General features: G+C 42.7%; 1 protein-coding gene across 4 annotated transcripts in view; it reads left to right on the top strand.

Annotated features, from left to right (window-relative positions):
* The window catches only part of LOC124615487 (GATOR complex protein WDR59), a 272,429-nt gene that overhangs the window by 70,082 nt on the left and 175,661 nt on the right, over positions 1–26,686 (top strand). For all 4 annotated transcript variants that reach the window (XM_047143428.1, XM_047143427.1, XM_047143424.1 and 1 more), the window contains exons 5-9: positions 9,580–9,713; positions 9,797–9,946; positions 20,489–20,648; positions 25,322–25,401; positions 25,484–25,565. In XM_047143428.1, the coding sequence (XP_046999384.1) occupies positions 9,580–9,713; positions 9,797–9,946; positions 20,489–20,648; positions 25,322–25,401; positions 25,484–25,565 (606 nt within the window). The remainder of the gene's footprint in view (positions 1–9,579; positions 9,714–9,796; positions 9,947–20,488; positions 20,649–25,321; positions 25,402–25,483; positions 25,566–26,686) is intronic.

Here is a 26,686-nt window from a genome sequence, read left to right as displayed (position 1 = left end):
TTTATAAATTTGAGCAATACCAAATGAACAGTCCAGTTTTCCCAATTATGGTGCACCTTCACTTATCTTTTAAGTTGTCGATTAGTTAACTGTGATGAAGTAACGGTTGAGTTTATAGAAGTGCTACACAACATTGATATCAGCTGTTACCTAGTAAATGTGAGTTGTACCACCACACTCTGACATTCAGTTGTTGTTGTTGTTGTTGTGGTCTTCAGTCCATAGACTGGATTGATGAAGCTCTCCATGCTACTCTATCCTGTGCAAGCTTCTTCATCTCCAAGTAAATACTGCACCCTACATTCTATTGGATCTGCTTAGTGTATTCATCTCTTGGTCTCCCTCTACGATTTTTATCCCCCACGCTGCCCTCCTATACTAAATTGGTGATCCCTCGATGTCTCAGAACATGTACTACCAACCGATCCCTTCTTCTAGTCAAGTTGTGCCATAAGCTCCTCTTCTACCCAATTCTATTTAATACCTCTACATTAGTTATGTGATCTATCCATCTAATCTTCAGCATCACATTTCGAAAGCTTCTGCTCTCTTCGTGTCTAAACTATTTAGCGTCCATGTTTATCATCCAAACATGGCTTCACTTCATACAAATACTTTTAGAAAAGACTTCCTGACACTTAAACCTATACTTGATGTTAGCAATTTTTTCTTCTTCGGAAACACTTTCCCTGCCGTTGCCATTCTACATTTTGCATCCTCTCTACTTTGACCATCATCAGTTATTTTGCTCCCCAAAGAGCACAACTCGTCTATTACTTTAAGTGTCTCATTTCCTAATCTTAATTCCCTCCGCATCACCTGATTTAATTAGACTACATACCATTATCCTCATTTTGCTGCTGTTGATGTTCATCTTATATCCTCCTTTCAAAGCACTGTCCGTTCCAATCAACTGCTCTTCCAAGTCCTTTGCTGTCTCTTACAGAATTTCAATGTCATCAGCAAACCTCAAAGTTTTTATTTCTCCTCCATGGATTTTAATTCTTACTCCAAATTTTTCTTTTGTTTCCTTTACTGCTTGCTCAATATACAGATTGAATAACATTGGGGATAGGCTACAACCCTGTCCCACTCCCTTCCCAATCACTGCTTCCCTTTCATGCCCCTCAACTCTTAGAACTGCCATCTTGTTTCTGTACAAATTGTAAATAGGCTTTTGCTCTCTGTATTTGATATCCGTCACCTTCAGAATTTGAAAGAGAGTATTCCAGTGAACATTGTCAAAAGCTTTATCTAAGTCTACAAATGTTGTAAATGTAGGTTTTTCCTTACTTAATCTATCTTCTAATACAAGTCGTAGGGTCAGTATTGCCTTGTGTGTTCCAACATTTCTGAGGAATCCAAACTGACCTTCCCCAAGGTCGGCTTCTACTGGTTTTGCCATTTGTCTGTAAAGAATTCATGTTAGTATTTTGTGGCTGTGACTTGTTAAGCTAATAGTTCGGTAATTTTCACACCTGTCAGTACCCACTTTGGAATCATTATATTCTTCTTGAAATCTGAGGGTATTTCGCCTGTCTCATACATCTTGCTCACCAGTAGTTCTAATGGAATATTGCCTACTCGCGGGGGCTTGTTCCAACTTAGGTTTTTCAGTGCTCTGTCAAATTCTTCACGCAGTATCATGTCTCCCATTTCATCTTCATCTACTTCCTCTTCCATTTCCCTCAAGTACAATGCCCATGTATAGACCCTCTATATACTTCTTCCACCTTTCTGTTTTCCCTTCTTTGCTTAGGTTGTGTTTTCCATCTCAGCTCTTGATATTCATGCAGGTGGTTCTCTTTTCTCCAAAGTTCTCTTTCATTTTCTTGTAGGTAGTATCTATCAAACCCCTAGTGACATAGCCCCCAGGGGCTCGGCATTCAGGTGCCAGGTACGGGCTTGGCGACCCCGGTGTTCCTGAGCTGGGGACTGGTAAGCGCCACTGGTCCCCTGTCACTGTAAGCTCTGGGCATACTTCAGTGACCACCGTGTGGCCTGGCAGTGGAACGTTGTGTGTCTCAGGGAATGGGGATCTTGGCTTGACCGCCCGGATCGCGAGGATGGAATAAACCTCTATAAACAACCCCTCAATCTCAAGGTGTGCTGTGCGCTGATGAGATGCATGGCTGTTGAGATGGAACAGTCGTTACCGGGCAACCTCTGGGGAACCTGACGCACCTCAGTTGTATAAGGCCTACCTAGGCATCCGGGGCTCTGTCTAGGTGGACTTCTAGTTCCCTAGCTGTGTGTGGGACCGAGATGGATCCTTAGACATCCTCTTTTCTTCCTCCCAGTGGAAAGGGTGGGCCGCGGGAAGGTTCTAACACACAGTCTCTTAAGAGGGCTTGTGCAGTCAGTCCCACTGACTCCGGCAATTCTTTGACAAGTCCAGTCTTAGGTTAACAGAATGCGTTCTGGTAATCAGAATGTGTTTCTTATTGTGAAACGGAAGGAGGGTAGTTTCGATAAGGTTTCGCCCTTCTTTATACAAAAGGGTTTGGAGGGAATCTGTGGCTCCTTAAAATTGGTGAAGCGCTTACGTAATGGGACCTTGCTAGTGGAAACTTCCACTTCCCAGCAAGCAACTAACCACGAATCTGCTAAATGCCTTGGAGAGTATGCCATAGACACTGAACTGCACAGCACCTTGAATTACAGCAAAGGTGTTGTGACATGCTGGGACCTAGTTGACATTCCCAAGGAAGAACTGCAATGTGAGTGGTCTCTGGAAGGTATCGTTGATGTCCAGCATATCATGAAGAGGGTCGATGGCAATCTTGTCAAATCCGACTCCTTTATTCTGACCTTCAGTAGCACGAAACTTCCTGAACATATTAAAGCTGGCTTCCTTCACCTTAGTGTGAGGCCTTATTTCTCGACCCCAATGCGCTGTTTTAAATGCCAGCATTTTGGCCATACCACCTTAGGATGTAAACGCGAAGCGACTTGTGGCAACTGTGGTAAGGCTGCTCATGAAGGAGTTGGTTGCTCGTCTCCAGCCAAATGTATCAATTGCTCTGGAAACCACCCTGTTTGGAGTAGGGACTGCCAAATATTTTTAGAGGAACGCAAAGTCCAGGACATAAAAACAACCAAGCGTATCCCCTATGGTAAGGCCAAAAAGATCTACAAGTCGACGCAACCTCCCACATTTGCTACATCTTTTGCATCCATGGTTCATAAGCCTACTGCAAAAGCCGATGCCTCAACACAGACAGAGGTGATGAGTGTTGGCATTAACACCTGCAGATGTCAATGCACTTGCAATGCAGCTAGCGTTTCAGAGCCTGTAGCCCTTACTCGAATGGCAGACAAAGGTACAGTGGCGAAATTGGGCCAGCCCCTGGCGCCTCCAACAGCTGAGGCTGTTCTGAAGCCCAGTACGGCCATTACCATTCCCACATCAGCTCCCCCAAAGCCCACCAAACTGCAGAAGGCTTCTGTACAGCAGCACCAGCGGGTCAAATCCCGTGGTAAATCGTCTGACCATGCAGATGTTGTTTTATGTGAGGCTTCATCTGACTCTTCCCCAGAGTTGATGGAATACGACGTATGTGTGGGGCAATCATCTCGCCCCACGCCTGCCCCTCCACCTGCTGCAGTCTCCCTGCCCCATCGGAGAGACAGGATAAAGGTGCTACCCCCATCATAGATGGCTCCCCTACTTCAGTGGAACTTGCAAGGGTTCAGGATGCATGTGAAGGAACTTCGTCTACTCTCTCAGGGTAGACCACTGTGTCTGTGTCTCCAAGAGACTTATTTCCATCCATCATACTTCTCTGAGCTATGAGGCTATATGCTCCACAAAAAGGACGATCTGCGTGGAGGGAGAGCTAGAGGAGGCATAGGTATTTTCGTCAGGATGGACTACCACTCCTCGCCTCTCTTGCTTACGACGACTTTACAAGCTGTCACTGTGTCCGTGCATGTGCGTCACCCATTGACTGTATGTTTGCTTTACTTGCCCCCACATGATGCACTTGATGAAGTGGCTCTCACTGATCTTCTTACACAGTTCCCCCAGCCATTCATTATTTGTGGTGATTTTAATGCCCACAATGTGCTCTGGGGCTCTGTCCCCTGTCCCAGGGGTAGAGCAATTGAGATGCTTCTGCTGTCATCCTGTGCCTACTTGCTCGATGGAGGACAGAGAACTCATTTCTGCACAGTGACTGGGTCATTCTCTGCCATTGATCTCTCGCTTTGCTCTCCAGTTCTTGCCGCCAGTGCTCACTGGGAATTGGTTGCTGACTTGCTCGGCAGTGATCATTTCCCAATCTGAATTCACCTGTCAGATGGCGTGGCCCCGAAAGGAGACCACCAAGATCGGTGCTCAGTGGAGCCGACTGGACACTTTATAGCCAGTTGGCCCAGTTCGAACACTGTGCGAATGCTGAGGCGTGGGTGGATCATATTACCAAAACGGTCCACCATGGCGCTGCAGCATCCATTCCACAGTCCACAGGCCACCAGAAGAGGCAACCTGTCCCTTGGTGGAGTGCCGAATGCCTCTCTGCAATTGGGACCAGGCTTGTGGCTCTGCGTTGGTTCCAGTGTCGGCCGACTGCTGAGAATCTTGCGGCCTTTCGGGTGGCAAGGGCAAGATGTCGCCGCATTATTTGTGAGAGCAAGAAGAGGTCGTGGCAAAAGTTCCTGAACACCATTAATCGTTCCACCAAAAGTTCCATTGTGTGGGAGACCATCAGGAGAATTTCTGGCAGAGGAGGGAGGTGCCCCATGACTTCTGTAATGAATAACGGCACTCTCCACATGGATCCATGAGACATTGCCCAGATTGTGGTAGCGTATTTTGCCACAGTTACTGCAACAACCAGTCAGGATCCAGGTTTCCAGCGCCATAGAGCGGTTGCTGAGAGGTGTAGTCTGGACTTCCAGTCCACCTGTCATGAAGTTAACAACTGCCCATTTTCTATATGGGAGCTGGATTCTGCATTGTCTGCAGCTCGTGACACATCCCCCATTACAGTATGCTGTGGCACCTCACAATGCACAATGAAGAAATCCTTCTTGCACTTTTTAATGCCATTTGGGCGCCAGGTCACTTTCCTGACTCGTGGCTCGATGCAATTTTAATTCCTTTTTTAAAACCTGGGAAAGACCGCACAAGCCCAAGTAGCTACCATAGTGTTGCGCTCACTAGTTGGATGGGAAAGACCTTGGAGCAGATGGTGAACCGCCGCCTTGTCTGGATGTTAGAATCCTGGCAACTCCTTAGTCGCTTTCAGTGTGGGTTCAGGAGGTATCTTTCCACCTTCGATAACCTTGCCCTCCTGGAGGCGGCTGCACAACCAGCTTTCCTATGCCATCATCACCTTCTAGGTGTATTTTTCAACATTGAGAAGGCCTACAATACCAGTTGGAGGCGTCTCATGCTGGAGCAGATTCATGAATGGGGTTTTCCTGGTTCTCTTCCTCTTTTTATTCAGTCTTTCCTCTCGCCACGATATTTTAGATACTGAATTGGTGACGTCCTGTCTGATCGCTTTGAGCAGGAGAACGGTGTCCCTCAGGGTAGTGTTTTAAGTGTGACTCTCTTTACCATCGCTATTAATAGCATTACATCCATAGTGAAAAGTCCTGTCCAGTGTTCCTTGTTTGTGAATGGTTTCTCTTTGTTTTGCTCTTCTTCAAGCCTTGCAACGACAATGCATCAGTTGCAACTTACTATTAGACATTTGGATGACTGGGCACAGAAGAGTGGTTTTAAGTTTTCCACCAAGAAGTCCGTATGTGTTCTTTTTCACCGTTCTCATTCGATTTTAACCTTTCCTGAGTTGAGGATGAGGGACACTATTCTTACTTTTAAAGACACGGTGAGATTTCTGGGGCTCATTTTTGACTCGAAGCTTATGTGGTTACCTCATCTTAAAGACCTGAAACGACGGTCACTTCAGGCTTTAAGTATTTTAAAATGTCTTAGCCACAGTACGTGGGGAGCTGACAGGACTTGTCTGCTCCAGTTTTACAGAGCATTTGTGCGATCTCGGCTCGATTATGGGTGCACGGTGTATGGGTCTGCGAGGTCTTCTTATTTAAAGATGTTGGACGTTGTGCACCATGAAGGGCTTCGGTTGGCCACTAGAGCATTCCGAACTAGCCCCATACTAAGCCCTGTGCAGAGGCTGGTGAACCACCACTTCATATGCGGCGACGGCTACTTACAGTGTGCCAAGCATATAAAACTTTGTCCACACCATACACACCTGCATACTGTACCATTGCTCAGCCTCCTCTGGCACCGTTATTTCATAACCGGCAATGTGCGACACAGCCCTATGGGATTCGCGCACAGGATTGCCTCACTGCGATGTCTATGGCTGGTTTTCGTGTTTTACACCGTGGTTGGAGCGGATTTCCACCTTGGCTCCTCCGGAGACCCAAACTTATTTTAGATTTGACTAATTTTAAGAAAGATAGCACACCAGATTTTAGATTTCAATCTCTGTTTTTTAACATTTTAGATGTGCATCACAGTTTCATCATCATTTACACTGATGGCTCCAAACAGGAGAATTTCCTAGGCTGTTCTGTGGTGTTCCCTGATCATGTCACCCGGATTTGCCTCCCTGATGAATATACCGTTTTCGCAGCGGAGCTCCTCGCAATCCTGAAGCCACTGGAGCAGATGAATCGTGTTCGGGGCGATCGATTTCTTCTCTGCTCCGATTCTCTTAGTGCCTTACAATCACTGCAGAATCTGTACCCAACTGAGGAGATGGCCCAGCTGATATATGACCAACTGTACTTGTGGGGTAAGGAGGTATCCTTCTGCTGGGTGCCTGGTCAAGTAGGAATATGGGGTAATGAACAGGCCGATTGGGCTGCCAAGGAGACCTGCAGAGAGCAGGGTTGTAAAGGGTTGTAAAGTTTTGTGATGTGTCTGGACTCTGACCTCAACTTTTAGGCTGGAGGTTTTAGTGTATTGCAGAGTGGCTGACCCCTCCCTTTTTTCCATGCGGTCAGCCAGCCACTTCCATCTGCTACATTGTTTTAGCTCCCTCTACCACTTTCTTCCTGTGTTGTCCATGTTTTACTGCTGACGCCATGCTTTGTCCCACGCTTTGGCGTGGGTAGGCACATCTTTTTCAAAGCTTGTTACAATGTGTTTTATGTTCTGTTTTATCTTACTGTTCTGAGTATTTTCTTGACACCCGTCTCACTATGTTACTGAGCGGTCGCTGAAGACCTTGCTACCGTGCACCCAAAAAACCCTCTACTACTACTACCCCTAGTGAGATAAGCCTCTACATCCTTACATTTGTCCTCTAGCCATCCCTGCTTAGCCATTTTGCACTTCCTGTCGATCTCATTTTGGAGACGTTTGTATTCCTTTTTGCCTGCTTCATTCACTGCATTTTTATATTTTCTCCTTTCATCAACTAAATTCAATATCTCTTCTGTTACCCAAGGATTTCTACTAGCCCTCGTCTTTTTACCTACTTGATCCTTTGCTGCCTTCGCTACTTCATCCCTCAGAGCTACCCATTCTTCTTCTACTGTATTTCTTTCCCCCATTGCTGTCAATTGTTCCCTTATGCTCTCTCTGAAACTCTGTACAACCTCTGATTTAGTCAGTTTATCCAGGTCCCATCTCCTTAAATACACACCTTTTTGCAGTTTCTTCAGTTTTAATCTACAGTTCATAACCACTAGATTGTGGTCAGAGTCCACATCAGCCCCTGGAAATGTCTTACATTTTAAAACTTGGTTCCTAAATCTCTGTCTTACCATTATATAATCTATCTGATACCTTCTAGTATCTCCAGGATTCTTCCATGTATACAACCTTCTTTTGTGATTCTTGAACCAAGTGTTAGCTATGATTAAGTTATGCCCTGAGCAAAATTCTATCAAGCGGCTTCCCCTTTCATTCCTTACCCCCACTCAGTATTCACCTACTGCTTTTCCTTCTCTCCCTTTTCCTACTATCGAATTCCATCCCCCACAACTGTTAAATTTTCATCTCCCTTCACTATCTCGGTAGTAACTCATGCTCTCTATAGACATTATTTTTACATGTATTGTTGTGGTTTTTGTTTGCTCAGTTCATCCTCGGTTCACTCTCAGTATTAACAACAAATACCATTATGTTTTGCCATGTAAGTAAGAATTCCGAGGCCCTGAGAAGTTTTGTGCAGGATGTTCGTACATAATGTTACTGCATTCCTTTCTAGAATAAATACATTTCTGACCGTATCTGCAATGCTCCAGAAGATTATGCCATAAGACATTATTGAATGAAAATATGCTGCTAATCTCAACACAGTGAGAGAGACCACCTCTTCCTCCCCCCCATCTCCGTCCACCTTGTCCTCTCACCTCTATTTGTCCACGTGCGCAGTTCGTGATCTAGTGGCTATCGTTGCTGTCTCTTGATCAGGGGTTCCTGGGTTCGATTCCCAGCTGGGTCGGGGATTTTCTCCATCCTGGGTCTGGGTGTTTATGTTGTCCTCATCATTTAAACATCATTCGGGAAAGTGGTGAGACTGAACAGTGAAAATATTGGGCATTTGCACAGGTGGAAATAACCACGTAGTTGACTGTCCCGCAAAACGAATATCATCATTGTCCTCATCATCTGTTTATCCATCTCCTCCTGCCCATTCTATCTGTCTCTCAGTCTCCTCCTCCCCCTCTCTCTGCCCATCTCCTACCCACCTTCTCTGTCCTTCACCCCATCCAACTCCTCCCCCTCCCTTTTCCTCTCTCCCTCCATGGCCCCCTCCCCCTCCATCTCCATCCCCATGTCCATGTCCATCTCCATGTCCATGTCCATGTCCATGTCCATCTCCATCTCCTCCTCCCATCTCTGCCTGTTTACTCCACTTTCCAGTCCATCTCGTCCTCCAATCTCCATCCATCTGCTCCTCTTCCCTCTCCATCTTCTCCTCCCATATCCTTCGACCCACATCTCTTTGCCCATATCCTATCCCACTGCTCTCTGTCCTTCCCCCCTTTCCCCTAACTCTCATTCCATCTCCTCCTGCCCCCTCTCCCCATCCACACCCTCCTGCTCCCTCTCTCTAACCATCCCCTCCTATGTCCATCTCAGCCTTGCCCAACTACAAAACATAAAACACACTGATGAAGCAGGCCGATACTACTCCCACAATATGTCTGTCTCCAGACAAATTTTTGCCCGTATCTCTGTTCTTATAGGAGCTGGTACTTGTGAAATTTGCTGTTTGTGTGCCAAATTTGGTTGAAATCTATACTCCTCCTCCCCATTCTTCCTTACTTTGGTTTGCACATTTGCACACACTTTTAAAACGTTGTGTATTCTACAGCTACTTCTACATTAATTCCCTGCTAGCCATTTTTAATGTATTTCAGATTTTACGTTGGATGCAATTATAAAACACACACACACACACACACACACACACACACACACACACACCACCACCACCACCACCATGACCATCACGATGACCATCCTTCCCTCCATCCCTCCCTCTGACATTGTTGGTTGTGTAGCTCATGTGATGGTACTAACTGTCTATTGTAAGTTATGTGAAGATAGTAGTTTAATTGTGTAATAATATGTTTCAGCGGGGGCGTCACAAGTGAGATGGAATCGTCTGTCCAGATATCTCCTTGCAACTGCACATGATGGAGATGTCAAGTTATGGGACCAAAGAAAAGGAACAGCACCTGTACAGTACATTGCTGCTCATTTATCAAAGGTTTCTTTTCTCATAATTGAAGCATTTGGTTAAATTTTTCAGTCTATTCTAATCTGTTTATCTAATAGCCATTGTTTTTGTAGATACATGGTTTGGATTGGAGCCCCAATCATGAAAATCAACTTGCCACATCTAGTCAGGACTGCACTGTGAAGTTTTTTGATATTACAAATCCTAGAAGAGCTGAAAATATCTTGACAACCTCTTCACCTGTATGGCGAGCTCGGTACACGGTAAGTTTATACTTACAAATTTAATTTACCTAATTTACTAGTTTTTATGATTGTGCCAGAGCCAGAGCAGTGTCAGCTATATTAGCTGATTTTTTGGTCTGATACTAGTTATCACGGTGCATTGGTTTAGACCCTAGATTGACATTTTGCAGGATGATAATGCAAGTTCCTACTGGGTCACAGAGATTTATATTTTCTACACTGAGGTGACAAAAGTCATGGGATAGCAATATGTACTTATACAGATGACAGTAGTATTGTGTACACGAGGTATAAAAGGACAGTGCATTGAACTCAGGTGATTCCTGTGAAAAGGTTTCCGATGTGGTTATTGCCACATGATAGAAATTTACAGACTTTGGACATGGAATGAAAGTTGAAGCTAGATGCACAGGACAGTCTGTTTTGGAAGTCATTAGGAAATTCAATATTCCAAGATCCACAGTGTCAGAAGTATGCCAAGACTGCCATTACCAAGAGCAGTGACGTTTTGTGTAGAGTTGTCAGTGCTAACAGACAAACAACACTGCATGAAATAACTGCAGAAATCAATGTGGTATGTATGATGAATGTATCCGTTAAGGGCAGTATGGTGAAACTGGGCATTAATGGACTATGGCAGCAGACAACTGACATGAGTGCCTTTGCTAACAGCACAACAGTGCTTGCAATGCTTCTCTTGGACTTGTGACAAAATTGGTTGGACCCTAGACAACTGGAAAACTGGCCTGATCAGATGAGTCTCGATTTCAGTTGGTAAGAACTGACGGTAGGGTCCAAGTGCGGTACAGACCCCACAAAGACAAGGACCCAAGTTGTAAACGAGGCACTGTGAAAACTCATGATGGCTGCATAATTGCGTCCGCTGTGTTTACATGGAATGAGCTGGGTTCTGTGGTCCAATTGAATCACTCATTGCCGGCCGCGGTGGTCGTGCAGTTCTAGGCGCTCCAGTCCGGAGCCGCGCTGCTGCTACGGTCGCAGGTTCGAATCCTGCCTCGGGCATGGATGTGTGTGATGTCCTTAGGTTAGTTAGGTTTAATTAGTTCTAAGTTCTAGGGGACTGATGACCACAGCAGTTGAGTCCCATAGTGCTCAGAGCCATTTGAACCATTTGATTTGAATCACTCATTGACTGGAAATGATAATATTCGAGTACTTGGAGAAAATTTGCAGCCATTCTTGAACTTCACGTTCTCAAAAAATGATGCATTTTTTATGGATGACACTGTATCATGACAAAACTCTACCATCTGGTGAGCAAGATGTATGAGACAGGCGAAATACCCACAGACTTCAAGAAGAATATAATAATTCCAATCCCAAAGAAAGCAGGTGTTGACAGATGTGAAAATTACCGAACTATCAGTTTAATAAGTCACAGCTGCAAAACACTAACGCGAACTCTTTACAGACGAATGGAAAAACTGGTAGAAGCGGACCTCGGGGAAGATCAGTTTGGATTCCATAGAAATGTTGGAACACGTGAGGCAATACTAACCTTACAACTTATCTTAGAAGAAAGATTAAGAAAAGGCAAACCTACGTTTCTAGCATTTGTAGACTTAGAGAAAGCTTTTGACAACGTTAACTGGAATACTCTCTTTCAAATTCTGAAGGTGGCAGGGGTAAAATACAGGGAGCGAAAGGCTATGTACAATTTGTACAGAAACCAGATGGCAGTTATAAGAGTCGAGGGGCATGAAAGGGAAGCAGTGGTTGGGAAAGGAGTGAGACAGGGTTGTAGCCTCTCCCCGATGTTATTCAATCTGTATATTGAGCAAGCAGTAAAGGAAACAAAAGAAAAATTCGGAGTAGGTATTAAAATTCATGGAGAAGAAGTAAAAACATTGAGGTTCGCCGATGACATTGTATTTCTGTCAGAGACAGCAAAGGACTTGGAAGAGCAGTTGAACGGAATGGACAGTGTCTTGAAAGGAGGATATAAGATGAAAATCAACAAAAGCAAAACGAGGATAATGGAATGTAGTCAAATTAAATCGGGTGATGCTGACGGGATTTGATTAGGAAATGAGACACTTAAAGTAGTAAAGGAGTTTTGCTATTTAGGGAGTAAAATAACTGATGATGGTCGAAGTAGAGAGGATATAAAATGTAGACTGGCAATGGCAAGGAAATCGTTTCTGAAGAAGAGAAATTTGTTAACATCGGGTATAGATTTAAGTGTGAGGAAGTCGTTTCTGAAAGTATTTGTATGGAGTGTAGCCATGTATGGAAGTGAAACATGGACGATAACCAGTTTGGACAAGAAAAGAATAGAAGTTTTCGAAATGTGGTGCTACAGAAGAATGCTGAAGATAAGGTGGGTAGATCACGTAACTAATGAGGAGGTATTGAATAGGATTGGGGAGAAGAGAAGTTTGTGGCACAACTTGACTAGAAGAAGGGATCGGTTGGTAGGACATGTTTTGAGGCATCAAGGGATCACAAATTTAGCATTGGAGGGCAGCGTGGAGGGTAAAAATTGTAGAGGGAGACCAAGAGATCAATACACTAAGCAGATTCAGAAGGATGTAGGTTGCAGTAGGTACTGGGAGATGAAGAAGCTTGCACAGGATAGAGTAGCATGGAGAGCTGCATCAAACCAGTCTCAGGACTGAAGACCACGACGACGACGTCACTGTATCGTGTCTTCAGGCAACAATTGTTTGCATTTGGTTTGAAGAACATTGTGGACAATGCATGTGCCTGACATGAATCCCATGAAACATTTATGGGACATAATCGAGAGGTCAGTTGCTACACAAAGTCTGCGCCGGCAACACTTTCGCAGTTATGGATGACTACGGAGGCAGCATGGTTCAGTATTTCTACAGTGGACTTGTTGAGTCCATACCACATCGAATTGCTGCACTATGCCAGGCAAAAGGAGGTCCGACACGGTATTAGGAGGTATCACATGACTTTTATCACCTCAGTATATGATTTCCCTTTTGATCTGCAAGTGCTAGCACATGGAGATGAAATGACAGCTGTATTAGAGTCAGAAAAAGAAATGATAAAAACTGCGAAGGACCTGAACAGTAGTGCAAGTAATGTGGGCTTGAGAATCAACTCAGAAAAGATAGAAGGGATGGAACCAAGCAGAAGGATGAACTACAATATGACTGGGGATTTACAAATTGAAGAGATGAAGTTTGAGATAGTTGGGAACTTTAAATACTTGGGATCATAATTCAGCCAGAGAAGTAATGTCCAGCTAAAAGCAAACCAACAAATTGTTAATGCTTTCACATTGTATAAGTGCCTACATCCTATCATGAAATCAAGGGTAATCTCAATAAAAGTTAAAATAACAGTATACAATACAACAATTGCCCCAATGCTGTTATCTGGCATAATAACATTGAATACCATCAAGAGTGATAGAGAAAAACTGATTGTGTTTGAGAAAAAGATCATGGTAAAGAATTTTGGGCCAATGAAGGAAGAAAAAGAATGGAGGAAAATGGTGTGATGAATCAGCCTGATGTTCTACAAAAAGCAAAGGTTAGGTGAATAAAATGGGCTGGACATGTTGCAAGAATGACAGTTGATGCTATTCCACAAGTAGTGTTGATAGGAATGTTAGACGAAAAGCACCTGTGGGGCAGACCAGTCAAGAGCAAGATGGGAGGATGGACTACAGGAAGACTTGCGACAACTAGAATGCACAGGGAATGATCTGCAAGGTCCCTCACCGCCGGTTAAGTCAGTATGGTTTCTCTGAATTACATAAGGCAAATACCAGAATGGCTTCTTTTAAAATGGAAAATACCAGAATAATTTCTTTTAAAATGGCAAACATGAGAATGGCTTCTTTTAAAATGGCAAATATCAGAAAGGCTTCTTTTAAAATGGCAAATACCAGAACGACTTTTTTTTAAAATGGCACTTTTGATTTGATTATCTGTTTAGTCCATCATTTTATGTAGATTTTTAGAGGTCAGTCCAACAGAATAAGTTATTGATGTCCACCGAAATCTACACAAAGGTTGAAACAAACAAATCCATCATATTTCAGCAAATGCACATCATAATTAATGAGTGAGATAGAAACCATAAAAGGAAGCCTAATTCCTACATACTTAAGGAAAAAAATCCACACAATGTCAAAGATACTATAATTCTGTTAGGTCTTAGTAACTTGCAGTTGTTGGCACACATTGAAAGCTTTGCGAAATGTAAGATACTACCTGTATTTTGCAGTGTGGCTGACGACCAGTTTAACTCACAATACCTGCTTCAGGGGAGTGGTCCATGACTACCAGTAGAACCCTTGAAAAAATTGTCAGCTTTCTAAACAGTGTAACTCAAAGAATAAGATTTGTAAGCCCATATAATACTTACCATCTTTTAAGATATCTTTTGGAAACATTTTTATGTATGAACCACTTTTTTTTAATAGTTTGTTTTTGTTGCAAGTGAAATAAACCATGCTAATTATTTGTGTACATCATAGGTAGAAAGTGTATTTTTTTTCCTTTCAGTTCTTTACATTGTTATTTTTAAAGCAGACTACTGAAAAGATGGTACTATCATGAATTATGGTACAAAACAATTTTAAGTATGATTATCAAAACTGTTCGAAATGAATTCAGGGTTTTTCTTCGAAAAAGCATTTTATTTTTGAAGTTAAGTCACAAGAGTAGTCTACTTTTCAGTTGAGCATGTTTTAAGACAATATACAAAATTTCAGCTCCCTGTCTCTAATAGTTTTTAGGCAAAGCATACCTGAATATGAAAGAATTTAATTTTCAGGAAATTCAAGTTAAAGAAAAAACCTTCTTTTTCTATTAATGCATCCCAGATCCATATTCACCTTGTTTCCTGTGTTGTTCTTTGTCCCTTCTCTTTTTCACACTTCTTCATATTCTTGCTTCTTTGGTGGCGTCCAACACTGATTTTTCTGCCTCAAAAAGTCTCCTTCGGTCAGTGGCTATTAGAGCTCTATGCATATTTAGTCCACCAGGCATTCCCATCAGTTCCATAACATTAAGCCTTGACACTGCACTGTCATTGAGACAGAGAACAGCATCTAGCACACCTATTTTCAAAGTATTTAGTCCTATTAGAACAGTTTTTGGTAGCTGTTCCCCTATAAAATTGTTGAAACTTTCATTTGTATTTTGAGTCCTACCATGTAAACATTTCTCTAAGTGTCAAGCCACTAAGATTCCCATACAGAGGTTTTATAACTTCCATTATAGCAAATGGCAAAGAATGTTTATGGTTGTAGGTCTCACCTTGAGTAACAGCCCTCTGGTAGCCACACCATAAATCATTGCCAGGTGGGCAGAGTGCATGACATGGGTTGTCATCTGTGGAGGATTCATGGAAGAAGGTAGCCCACACTGCCTTTTTCATTCCCTCAAGGTCATATTTATTTTGTCTTACGGCTTGTCCATAATAATACTGCAACCTACCTATTTCTTCGTCTGTAAGCTGACCACCAGCTAATTTCTTTCCCTTCAAATTCCTCTTCAAGTTTGTCAATCTTGTACCTATCCTTTTCTGGACATGTCCAACACATTCCATTTTTTCAATTTTTGTGTCAGCATAAGGTTTGGATTCACAAACTTTTTTGGTATGCTTTTGAGTCTCCGTCTCCTAGGTAAGAGGCATACATCACACTATATTTCTCCACTGACCTGTGAAATATCTTCACAACACTTTCAGATTCCATCCCTCCATTATAACCATAAAATTAATCGAACATTTATGATTTTTAGTTCCACTAGTACAGCCATGACAGTATTTGGTAATACATTCCACATCAGTGACTTTACCATTGGCCAAGGAGGTAGCTGTCGCTACACCGTTTAGGGAACTGTGGCCTTTTCATTTCCAGGATGCATCCAGGGCTGCAGACATTCATATATTGCTGTCATTCATATCTACACTTTACTGAACAGCCTTTTTCATTCTATCATTTGTTACTTCTAAGTCTGTAGAATACTTTTATTGTACCTGTCAAACCTTGTAAGCGGAGGTAAGTCCATTAGAGCTCAGAAATTTTGTGCACTTGTGTGCCCTTTGCTATACACCTCATAGCATAAGCAAATTTAATATCTGGTTATACACTCTCTGTTTAGTCATGCCACAAGTGTAACCACATTCCCTTAAATCACAAAAATTACAAACAATTCTTAATTTTGATGCACAACCTCTTCTAGCACGTATTTCTGCAACTACCTTCACACAACTATTGCCACATTCCTTACACTGCAAAGCATTTTTTATTACTTCAGATAGAGCAGAGTGTTCAACAATAACAAAACCTGAATTAATAGTTGGCATCTCTATATTATCAGCATTAATACTGTCAGGCCCCCTGTTCAAATGTTTCAGTTTTAGATACGAAGCACTTGAAGAAGGTAAAGCCGATTCAAGTGTTGTATCACATTGTATTTCAGTATTAGCAGAGTTAATCTGTTTGGTGATTGGGTTTCAATAAAATTTGCATTGTTTAACACTGAACTTCTTCATTCTCCTCATTTCTTTCAAGTGGAATAAGAAACTTATGCACACAATAAGAAACTCACTCACACAATTACTTCCCTGTAAACAAAATATTCGCACCAAACAACAGCAAACAATGACTAAAGTCTTTGTATAAACAAAAGATAAGCAACTGTAAAGCTTCCACAGATTAGCCAACTTAAGGGACCAGAAAGTCTTAAAAACAAAACAAATGAGAGCAAAACTTTATTTTTAACAGAGCTAGCTGGCTGTGTGCCATGGGGACATTGTAGGGCATTGTGGTGCATGCAGACACTTTTAAATTCCTCTAATTTTGCTATTTTCTGTGGTCCATTTTCCTGGAAGTAAACTTTTTCTTGTTCGAAAACTATAGAGAATTTTTTTTTAAAGACAAAAATTTTAAAAATCAATTTTTTGACAGTTATTCACATTCATGTCCCCTTAAGACATACACTTTTGAGTGCTCTGATTGAGGCATCACACTAGTTGTATCTACACCTCCATGGTTAGAGTCCACATCAACATTACTGTTTGACAGAGATAGAAAAATATTCATTTGATGATTGCCAGTTCTCTCACTGCTCTTATCATAATAAAAAGAAAGAAAAGAACAGGTTTCTACTCACCGTAAAGATGGCACATTGAGTTGCAGACAGGCACGATGAAAAGACTATTAGACACTGAGCTTCTGGCCAAAGCCTTGTTCAGAAAAGAAAATAAATCACACACACATTCATGCAAGCAAGCACACCTCATGCATACATTACTGTGCTGTCTTGTTACTGTAACGTGAGTGTGATGGTGTCGTGTTGAGTGGAAGCGATAATCTGGTGGGTGGGAGGGGATGCAGGCTATGGGTGGGTGGAGAGGAGCAGCACAGCCTGCTAGATGGTGGTTAGCTAAGGCTGCCTGTGTGGCGTTGGGAGGCTGTGGGGGTGCAAGGGTGGCAGGGAAGTGAAAAACAGAGCAGCAGAGAGGGGAAAAGACCAGTGGCATTGGCGGAGACTGGAGCACAATGAGGGTGGTCGACCTGAAGTCGGAGGTGGTGATAGGACAGAGGGACTGGGAACTGTTGGGTGGAGGGTATGGGATGGTGGGCCTTGGTTGAGGCCAGGATGATTTAGGGAGCAGAGAATGTGCTACAAGGATAACTCTATCTACACACTTCAGAGAACCTGGTGGTGGAGGGGAGGAGCCAAATGGCCCAGGTCGCGAAGCAGCCATTGAAATCAAGCATACTATGTTCAGCTGTATGTTGTACTGCAGGATGGTCCACTCTACTCTTGACTACAGTTTTTTTTAGTGGCCATTCATACTGGTGGACTGCTGGTTGGTAATTACGCCTATATAAAAAGCTGTGCAATGATTGCAGCGGAGCTAGTATATGACAAGGCAACTTTCACAGATGACTCAGCCTCTAGTGGAGTACAGTAACCCTGTGAGAGGACTGGAATAGGGAGTTCTGGGTGGGTAAATTGGGCAGATCTGGCATGTGGGTCTTCCATGGGGTTATGATCCCTGTGGCAAGAGGTTGGAATTAAGAGAGGAAGCTGGAATTAAGAGAGGAAGTTGGAATTAAGAGAGTAAGTAGGAAGTTGTGAAAGTTGGGTGGGTGATGGAAAACCAGTTTAGGAGGGGTGGGAGGATGTTGGGCAGGAAGTCCTTCATTTCCGGGAATGATCATAGATAATCAAAGCCTTGACAAAGGATGTGATTCAGTTGTTCCAGTCTGGGGTTATATTGAGTTACAAAGGGGGTGGTGGGAGAATCAGCTTCAAAAGAGCACCCGTGTTCATCATGCAGTACCAAAGATCCTTCCAACCCCTCCTAAATTGGTGTTCCATTGCCCACTCAAACTCCACAACATCCTAGTCCATCCCTATTCCATTCCCAACCCAGTCCCTTGCCACAGGGATCATATCTCTGTGGAAGACCCAGGTTCAAGACCTGCTCAATTCACTCACCCAAAACTTCCTGTTAGAGTCCTGTCTCAGGGTTACCCTATTCCATCAGAGGTCGGGCCACCTGTGAAAGCACTCATGTCATATGCCAGCACTGCCCAGTCATTGCACGGCTTTTTATACTGGTATGACTGCCAGCTAGATGTCTATCAGGATGAAAGGCAACTTCCAAACTGTGGCCAAGTGAAAACTGGACCATTCTGTGGCACAACATGCAGCTGAATATAGCATGCTTGATGTCAGTGGCTACTTTACAACGTCGGCCATTTGGATCCTCCCTTCCCCCACCAGGTTCTCCGAACTGCACCGATGAGAGTTGTCCTTACGACACATTCTCTGCTCCTGAAATCATCCTGGCCTCAAACAAGGTAACCTACTGTCCCCATATCCTCCACCCAACACTTTCCATCCCCTCTGTCCCATGACCTCCTTCCCCACCATCATTGTGCTCCACTCCCTTCCAATGCCACCAATCTTTTTCCCTCTCTGCTGCTCTCCTTTTCCATTCCAGCCCCCCTTCCTCCCACAGAACCTCTCAATCCCACACAGGCAGCCTTGTCTGGCCACCAACTAGTACCTGCACGCTCTGTCAGTGAGTGCTGACTCCTTTCCCCCAACCCATACCCTGCTATCCCTCTCCCTTCCCTGCTCCACTCCAGATTGCTGCTTCCATTCGAAATGACCATTGCATTCCAACTGCAGTGGCCAGAGAGAGTAGTCATGTATGTGTGAGATGTGCTTTATTGTGTAAGTGCGTTTTCTTCTCTTTTTCTTTTCTTTTCTGAAGATGGTTTTGGCTGAAGGTCCAGGATGTAAAAATCTTTTTGTTATGCCTGTCTGCAACTCAAATTGTCACCTTTATGCTCATTAGTAGTCTGTCCTCTTCATAACATTGTTGATATTCCAACTTGGACTTTCCACAGTTTAAAAAGAAAGGCGCTTAAGCCAATGACACATATGGGATAAAGTCATTTGAGGTGTGTTGACCAAGGGGCGGAGAAATGGTTTTCTCTCTTTGTGAGTGTTTTATTATTGTCACTGTTTCTTAAAGGATATAGATTACGATCAATTGCATTTATCCTACTCCTGTCTTTGAATGTATTATAGCTATTGTTACAAGTTGCTCAAAACACTTGCTGGTTACTGCCAGCCAGGATTCCAGACTGTGATAACCTGCTTTTGTGATGAGGATGTCTAAAAATTTTCAGCTTGCCATTGCCTAGTCCTTCTAAACCACCCAGATGCTCTTTCATTATTCCGAATGAGTAACACTCAAGAAATCATTCTCTGTTTACTCACATCTGAAATCCTACCGTATTTTGAGATGAGTAATTCCAGTAATACTCTAGGGAGATTGTGTTCGCATTTGTGAAACTGCCAACAGAATTGATGTACAAAAGTGAAAGAAGTTTAAGATAACCACAGCCCCAGGGTTGTAAGTGAGGCTCTTAAATTCTCTCTCTCTCTCTCTCTCTCTCTCTCTCTCTCTCTCTCTCTCTCTCTCCCCCCCCCCTCTCCCACCCGCCCGCCTTCCCCCCTCCCTCCCTCCCTCCCTTCCTCGCCACCCCCTCATCCCCTTCCCAGCCTTCCTCCCTCCTAGATCATTTGATTTTTCTTAGTATGTTGTGGAACACATGTCAGTTTACATACTGGCTTAAATTTAGTGAGACATGACATACTAGCCTTTTAATACAACTAATGTAAATTGTTCGCTTCATGTATGTTGCAGCAGACAGTAAATAATGAAAATAGTTAAGGGAACCACATACCATGTAGTTAAGGCAATGTGCTGTTTACAAGCAAATAAACAAAATTTAAATTATTGCTAAATTTTCTGATGATGTTCCAAAGAGCTAACTGCAGCACCTAGCACCTGGAAAATGTAGCTGTATGTATGTATGTGTGTGTGTGTGTGTGTGTGTGTGTAATATGCTGAATAGTCAGCTTTACTTCTTCCTTTATTTGTCTGTCACCCAGGACTTTGCTGTAACATATTTAATGTGCCATAACATAGAGATTTAAATTATTTCACTACACGTAATGCTTAACATGTATACCACATGTGTATGTCACTTTAAGTCTGGACTGTTTTCTCTAGCCGTTTGGAGAAGGTATGGTTACAGTTGTCGTTCCTCAGTTACGAAGAGGAGAAAACAGTCTTTTGTTGTGGAAAATATCAAACCCATCAACCCCAGTTCACACTTTTGTTGGACACACTGATGTTGTTCTGGAATTTGAATGGCGGAGACCAAAGGAAGGTAATTACGTATTTTGTTTGTTGCTTGTATAATTACTGGTTCGGCAGCTTTTGGAATTTGCTACATTTGCTATTATTGTCATTATCTCGAACAAATAAAGACTACTGGAATGCAAACATATGGATAATTAGTGTCATCAAATTTTAGTGTTGTGTGTAAACAAAAATATTACTGAACAGTATCAGATATTGTTGTATGTAATAGGTTTCTTCTGGAAACTCAAAAGGAATAGTTTCTGTGGAAGTAGTAAAGATGTGTTGTAATATGACAATATTTAGGAAAAATGACAATTTGTCCATGGATATTACACAATTGATTTAATTGATTTTCTTCTTTTTTTGTGGCAACAATCTCATCAGAATTGCATAATCCAGAGACTGGTTTCAATGGGCCAGTGATCATCATCACAGTAATCATAAATATTTACTTGTAGCTGGTTACCAAGCCCCCACAGAACGTATCTCTGCCTACGTAGATCAACACCTTCAACCCATTACATGCAGTCTCCCATCCTTCATCAAAGACACCAACCACTTTCTCGAATGCCTGGAATCCTTACCCAAGCCTTCTTGGCTACCCAGGCCTGCCAACCCAAAGTTTGGTACAGATTTATTGATGACATCTTCATGATCTGGACTCACAGTGAAGAAGAACTCCAGAATTTCCTCTCCAACCTCAACTCCTTTGGTTCCATCAGATTCACCTGGTCCTACTCCAAATCCCATGCCACTTTCCTTGATGTTGACCTCCACCTGTCCAATGGCCAGCTTCACACGTCTGTCCACATCAAACCCACCAACAAGCAACAGTACCTCCATTATGACAGCTGCCACCCATTCCACATCAAACGGTCCCTTCCCTACAGCCTAGGTCTTCGTGGCAAACGAATCTGCTCCAGTCCAGAATCCCTGAACCATTACACCAACAACCTGACAACAGCTTTCGCATCCCGCAACTACCCTCCCGACCTGGTACAGAAACAAATAACCAGAGCCACTTCCTCATCCTCTCAAGCCCAGAACCTCCCACAGAAGAAACACAAAAGTGCCCCACTTGTGACAGGATACTTTCCGGGACTGGATCAGACTCTGAATGTGGCTCTCCAGCAGGGATACGACTTCCTCAAATCCTGCCCTGAAATGAGATCCATCCTTCATGAAATCCTCCCCACTCCACCAAGAGTGTCTTTCCGCCGTCCACCTAACCTTCGTAACCTCTTAGTTCATCCCTATGAAATCCCCAAACCACCTTCCCTACCCTCTGGCTCCTACCCTTGTAACCGCCCCCGGTGTAAAACCTGCCCCATGCACCCTCCCACCACCACCTACTCCAGTCCTGTAACCCGGAAGGTGTACATGATCAAAGGCAGAGCCACGTGTGAAAGCACCCACGCGATCTACCAACTGACCTGCCTACACTGTGACGCATTCTATGTGGGAATGACCAGCATCAAACTGTCCATTCGCATGAATGGACACAGGCAGACAGTGTTTGTTGGTAATGAGGATCACCCTGTGGCTAAACATGCCTTGGTGCACGGCCAGCACATCTTGGCACAGTGTTACACCGTCCGGGTTATCTGGATACTTCCCACTAACACCGACCTATCCGAACTCCGGAGATGGGAACTTGCTCTTCAATATATCCTCTCTTCCCGTTATCCACCAGGCCTCAATCTCCGCTAATTTCAAGTTGCTGCCACTCATACCTCACCTGTCATTCAACAACATCTTTGCCTCTGCACTTCTGCCTCGACTGACATCTCTGCCCAAACTCTTTGTCTTTAAATATGTCTGCTTATGTCTGTATATGTGTGGATGGATGTGTGTGTGTGTGCGCGAGCGTATACCCGTCCTTTTTTCCCCCTAAGGTAAGTCTTTCCGCTCCCGGGATTGGAATGACTCCTTACCCTCTCCCTTAAAGCCCACATCCTTTCGTCTTTCCCTCTCCTTCCCTCTTTCCTGATGAGGCAACAGTTTGTTGCGAAAGCTTGAATTTTGTGTGTATGTTTGTGTTTGTTTGTGTGTCTGTCGACGTGCCAGCACTATCATTTGGTAAGTCACATCATCTTTGTTTTTTATATATATATATATATATATATATATATATATATATATATATATATAATTTTTTTCTGTGTCTTCTTTCCCAATTCTCTCCTATGTTTTTACTTGTCACATTGTACTTCTATCATCTCTGGACAGAGGATACCATAGTGCTTATCAGTGAAGTATCATTGACCTGCTACTCTTTCTGAAGTCTACCCATCTTTCCAGAATGAGATTTTCACTCTGCAGCGGAGTGTGCGCTGATATGAAACTTCCTGGCAGATTAAAACTGTGTGCCCGACCGAGACTCGAACTCGGGACCTTTGCCTTTCGCGGGCAAGTGCTCTACCATCTGAGCTACCGAAGCACGACTCACGACCGGTACTCACAGTTTCGCAGGAGAGCTTCTGTAAAGTTTGGAAGGTAGGAGACGAGGTACTGGCAGAAGTAAAGCTGTGAGTACCGGTCGTGAGTCGTGCTTTGGTAGAGCACTTGCCCGCGAAAGGCAAAGGTCCCGAGTTCGAGTCTCGGTCGGGCACACAGTTTTAATCTGCCAGGAAGTCTCTACCCATCTTTGTCTCATCCTCATCCTTTCAACAGGCAACAGGTGGGACCCTCTGAACCTGGGACCTGAGTGACCTGCCCCTCCTTTCCAACCTTCTGCTACCTCCATTTCCTCACTGAGAAAGGAACTAGCAATTGTGAAAGGTAGGTTACAGTTTTATTTATGTATTGAGGAATAAAACTATTGGCAGTACTTGAATTTTCCCTCTCGAAGGTAACTATTGGCAAGCCAATGTGCCTCCTGAAGGTACATACTTCCATCCAATGTGTGAAAGATGGAAGTCAGCAGGAATCCTTCAGACCAATAGGGTGGGGTTGACACTGCCTTATTATTTTAGCTCACCAGGTGTCACATTCGAATTGAAGTTAGTGAATCAGGCGACATCTATATGATAAAATCTTGTACTCCATCCCTGTTAGATATTTCTGTTTTCTTTCTTTCCACATTTTAATGTTCCCTTTTCTTTACTCTAAAGTGTTCTTTTTTGCGGTTGTAACATTTTCTCACTTTGATAAGATGTACTTCTTTAGATCTTAGTCTGAATTTTGCTCAGTCTTATTTGACCATGTATGTTTGTTTATAATTAGCAGAATGCCTTCTGTGTGCTGCATTGTAGATATTTTCTACCTCAGATATATTTAATAATTTATTTAAAAAGCTTCTTCAGTGGGTCATCTGAAATGTGGCACTAGTTTTGGTTTTATGAAATATTGATTATAGATTTACAGCAGTTCACAGTTTAATTATTATATAAAATGGAAGGAATTTACCATGAATTTTATCTTTACATGGTGTAATGACTTTTCTGAAGGCCAACAGTGTAGCAGGACATAGTCACTGTATTGATTGGTTGTAATTTATGTTTTAGTATTTGTTTGATTGTGCACGCCCTGATGAGCAGTGTTCTTTACATCCAGTCTGTCCGAATTTTTGGAGTTTGTTAATCACTTCTGTTGCTGATTTCAGATTATAAGTATTAACCAAAGTACTTGATTGTCCACATTCTGTAAATTTGATATTACATGGGGTACACCATAATTATTGGGACATGTATTTATCTTTCACTGTGAGTGCACATAATTCAAAAGCCCGTTCTGTGACGAGGTTATCACCATAAGAGGTAATTTACAAGAGGGCACGTACCATTACTGTTTGACAACATAAGGACAAGAGTTGGCAGGGAGGGGGAGTCCATTAAGAATTTTGCTAAAAAAGTGAGGGAAATTAGGAAGCATGTTGAGGGAGCAGACATCAGAGCCCTAAAACATCAAGAGCAGACATCAGAGCCCTAAGACATCAAGAGCAGTTGGGAAATCATGTAGACAGATTACCACAGTATAAAATCAGTCAGAGGTTGATGTTATCTGAACTGTACATTCCAAAGGGTAAGACCAAAATATTTGTAAGTTTCACTTACCGACTCCTACAACTACTGTGCATGTGGGGGGGCATCTGAAGCCATTTCGAAGTGCTTCAAATGCGTAGATGCAGTTTCGGGTAGGAATGTCGATAGTAGGAAAAAGAGGAAGTGCAGAAACTTTGCACGCTCTGTACAGGAGATTCGTTATGGATTAAGGCGAAGGAAGCAGGAGAGAATATCTTATATTTGGGGTAGATGATGAGGGTAGGAGGAAACACTTTTGTTAATGGTATATGTAGGTTTATACTTGTATATTCATTTGTGTGTAAGTTGAAGTTCTTGTAGAATGTAGGTATGTGAACTGGGAAGGGGTGACAGGATGGAGGAAGGGGAAGCCTTTAGTCTGAAGGTGACCTCTGTCTGGTCGAAACCGGTAACAACGTTATGAAATACTCATGCGATTGTGTCAAAAAATATAAAAATAACTCAAGTGAGTCACTTTATTCTCTCTGCCTGTATGTCATTTTTTCCCCAAACTACTGTATTTATAGTGGGAGTATGCTGTGCATTCAGTTTCTATGCATGCATATGTCAGTATATGAACTTATAGTGTCATTTCTTGACAGAAGCTATATTGATGCATTTTTACAGTTTTATTTATAGAATTGGACATTACTTTGTGTTCCTTTTTTCCTGACAGGTGGATCAGATTATGAGTTAATCACTTGGTCAAAAGATCAGAGCTTAAGGATATGGAGGATTGAATATTTTCTTCAGAAGGTACACTAAAGTATATTAATGAATCTCATGAAATTTAAACACACTTTTTTTACTATGGCATAACTTATCTTTTTATTTACAGCTTTGTGGCAGTGAAACTAATGGAGAAACAATTGTGGATGTTCAGCAGACAGAGGAAACTTCTGTTGCAACAAGCACACTGGGTAAAAAGAAAAGTAGTGTTTACATGCATTAGATCTATTATATGTAAGGCAAATCAAGGTAAAATGTTGCCTCTAAATCATGAAGTGCTGAATTTAGTGATCACTCTCTCTCTCTCTCTCTCTCTCTCTCTCTCTCTCTCTCTCTCTCTCTCTCACACACACACACACACACACACACACACACATGCACGCTCTCTCACCATCCCATTTGTCACTTCTACACAATTTCAGTATCGGTGGCTGTCACTCATTAAGTCTTGCACAGGGTAAGAACAGTGCTTGCAACTAGTAATTGTGTCCCTGTGGCATAAGTACATGGGACAGGTAAGATATTATTCTCACAAAATATATTACATATTAGACTTTTCTAGGGACTACCGTCCTCACCTACACACATGGACATTACTCCCATGTGTCTTAATAATAATAATAAATAATAATAATAATAATAATAATAATATACAGGGTGTTTCAAAAAGGACTTTACAAATTTAAAAAATTCATATACATTTATTGAAAGGAAACATAGAGCTGGATTTAGTATTATTCTGCAGGGAAACACATCAAGTTTACCTTGAACTAAATATGTTGTATGTGCCTTCCATTGGTTATCCTGCACGCCTCCCATCAGAAGTCAATTTCTTCCCAAACTTGCTGTAGCATTGCAGGTGTAACTTGCTCAGTGGCAACATAAATTCTTGCTCTAAGTTCAGATAGAGAAGCCAGCTCAGGAGGTACAAACACGATATCCTTGATTAATCCCCATAAAAAAAATAGAGTGGTGTCAGGTCTGGGGAATGTGGGGGCCATGCAATTGGTGCATCATGGCCAATCCATTGACCAGGAAAGCGGTCACTGACAAAATCACAGATGTCAGCTAGGTAGTGGGTTCGTGCACCGTCTTGCATGAAGTAAGCATTTCAGTCTTGGTCATCCTCAACAATCATGAAGTAAGCATTTCATTCTTGGTCATACTCAACAATCAGTGGTATCAAAAATTGTTGTAACATACCCAGGTCACTATCCTGTTGATGGTTCTTCCACGGAAAAAAAGGAAACTGTGTACTCTGTTCTTGCTCAATGCACAAAAAATATTCGGTTTAGCGCTATCATACAAACAT

This window comes from Schistocerca americana, chromosome 5, assembly GCF_021461395.2.
Source record: "Schistocerca americana isolate TAMUIC-IGC-003095 chromosome 5, iqSchAmer2.1, whole genome shotgun sequence".
NCBI lineage: Eukaryota > Metazoa > Arthropoda > Insecta > Orthoptera > Acrididae > Schistocerca > Schistocerca americana.
Note: the sequence above shows the minus strand (reverse complement) of the source record. Positions and strands in the feature narration are given on the sequence as shown.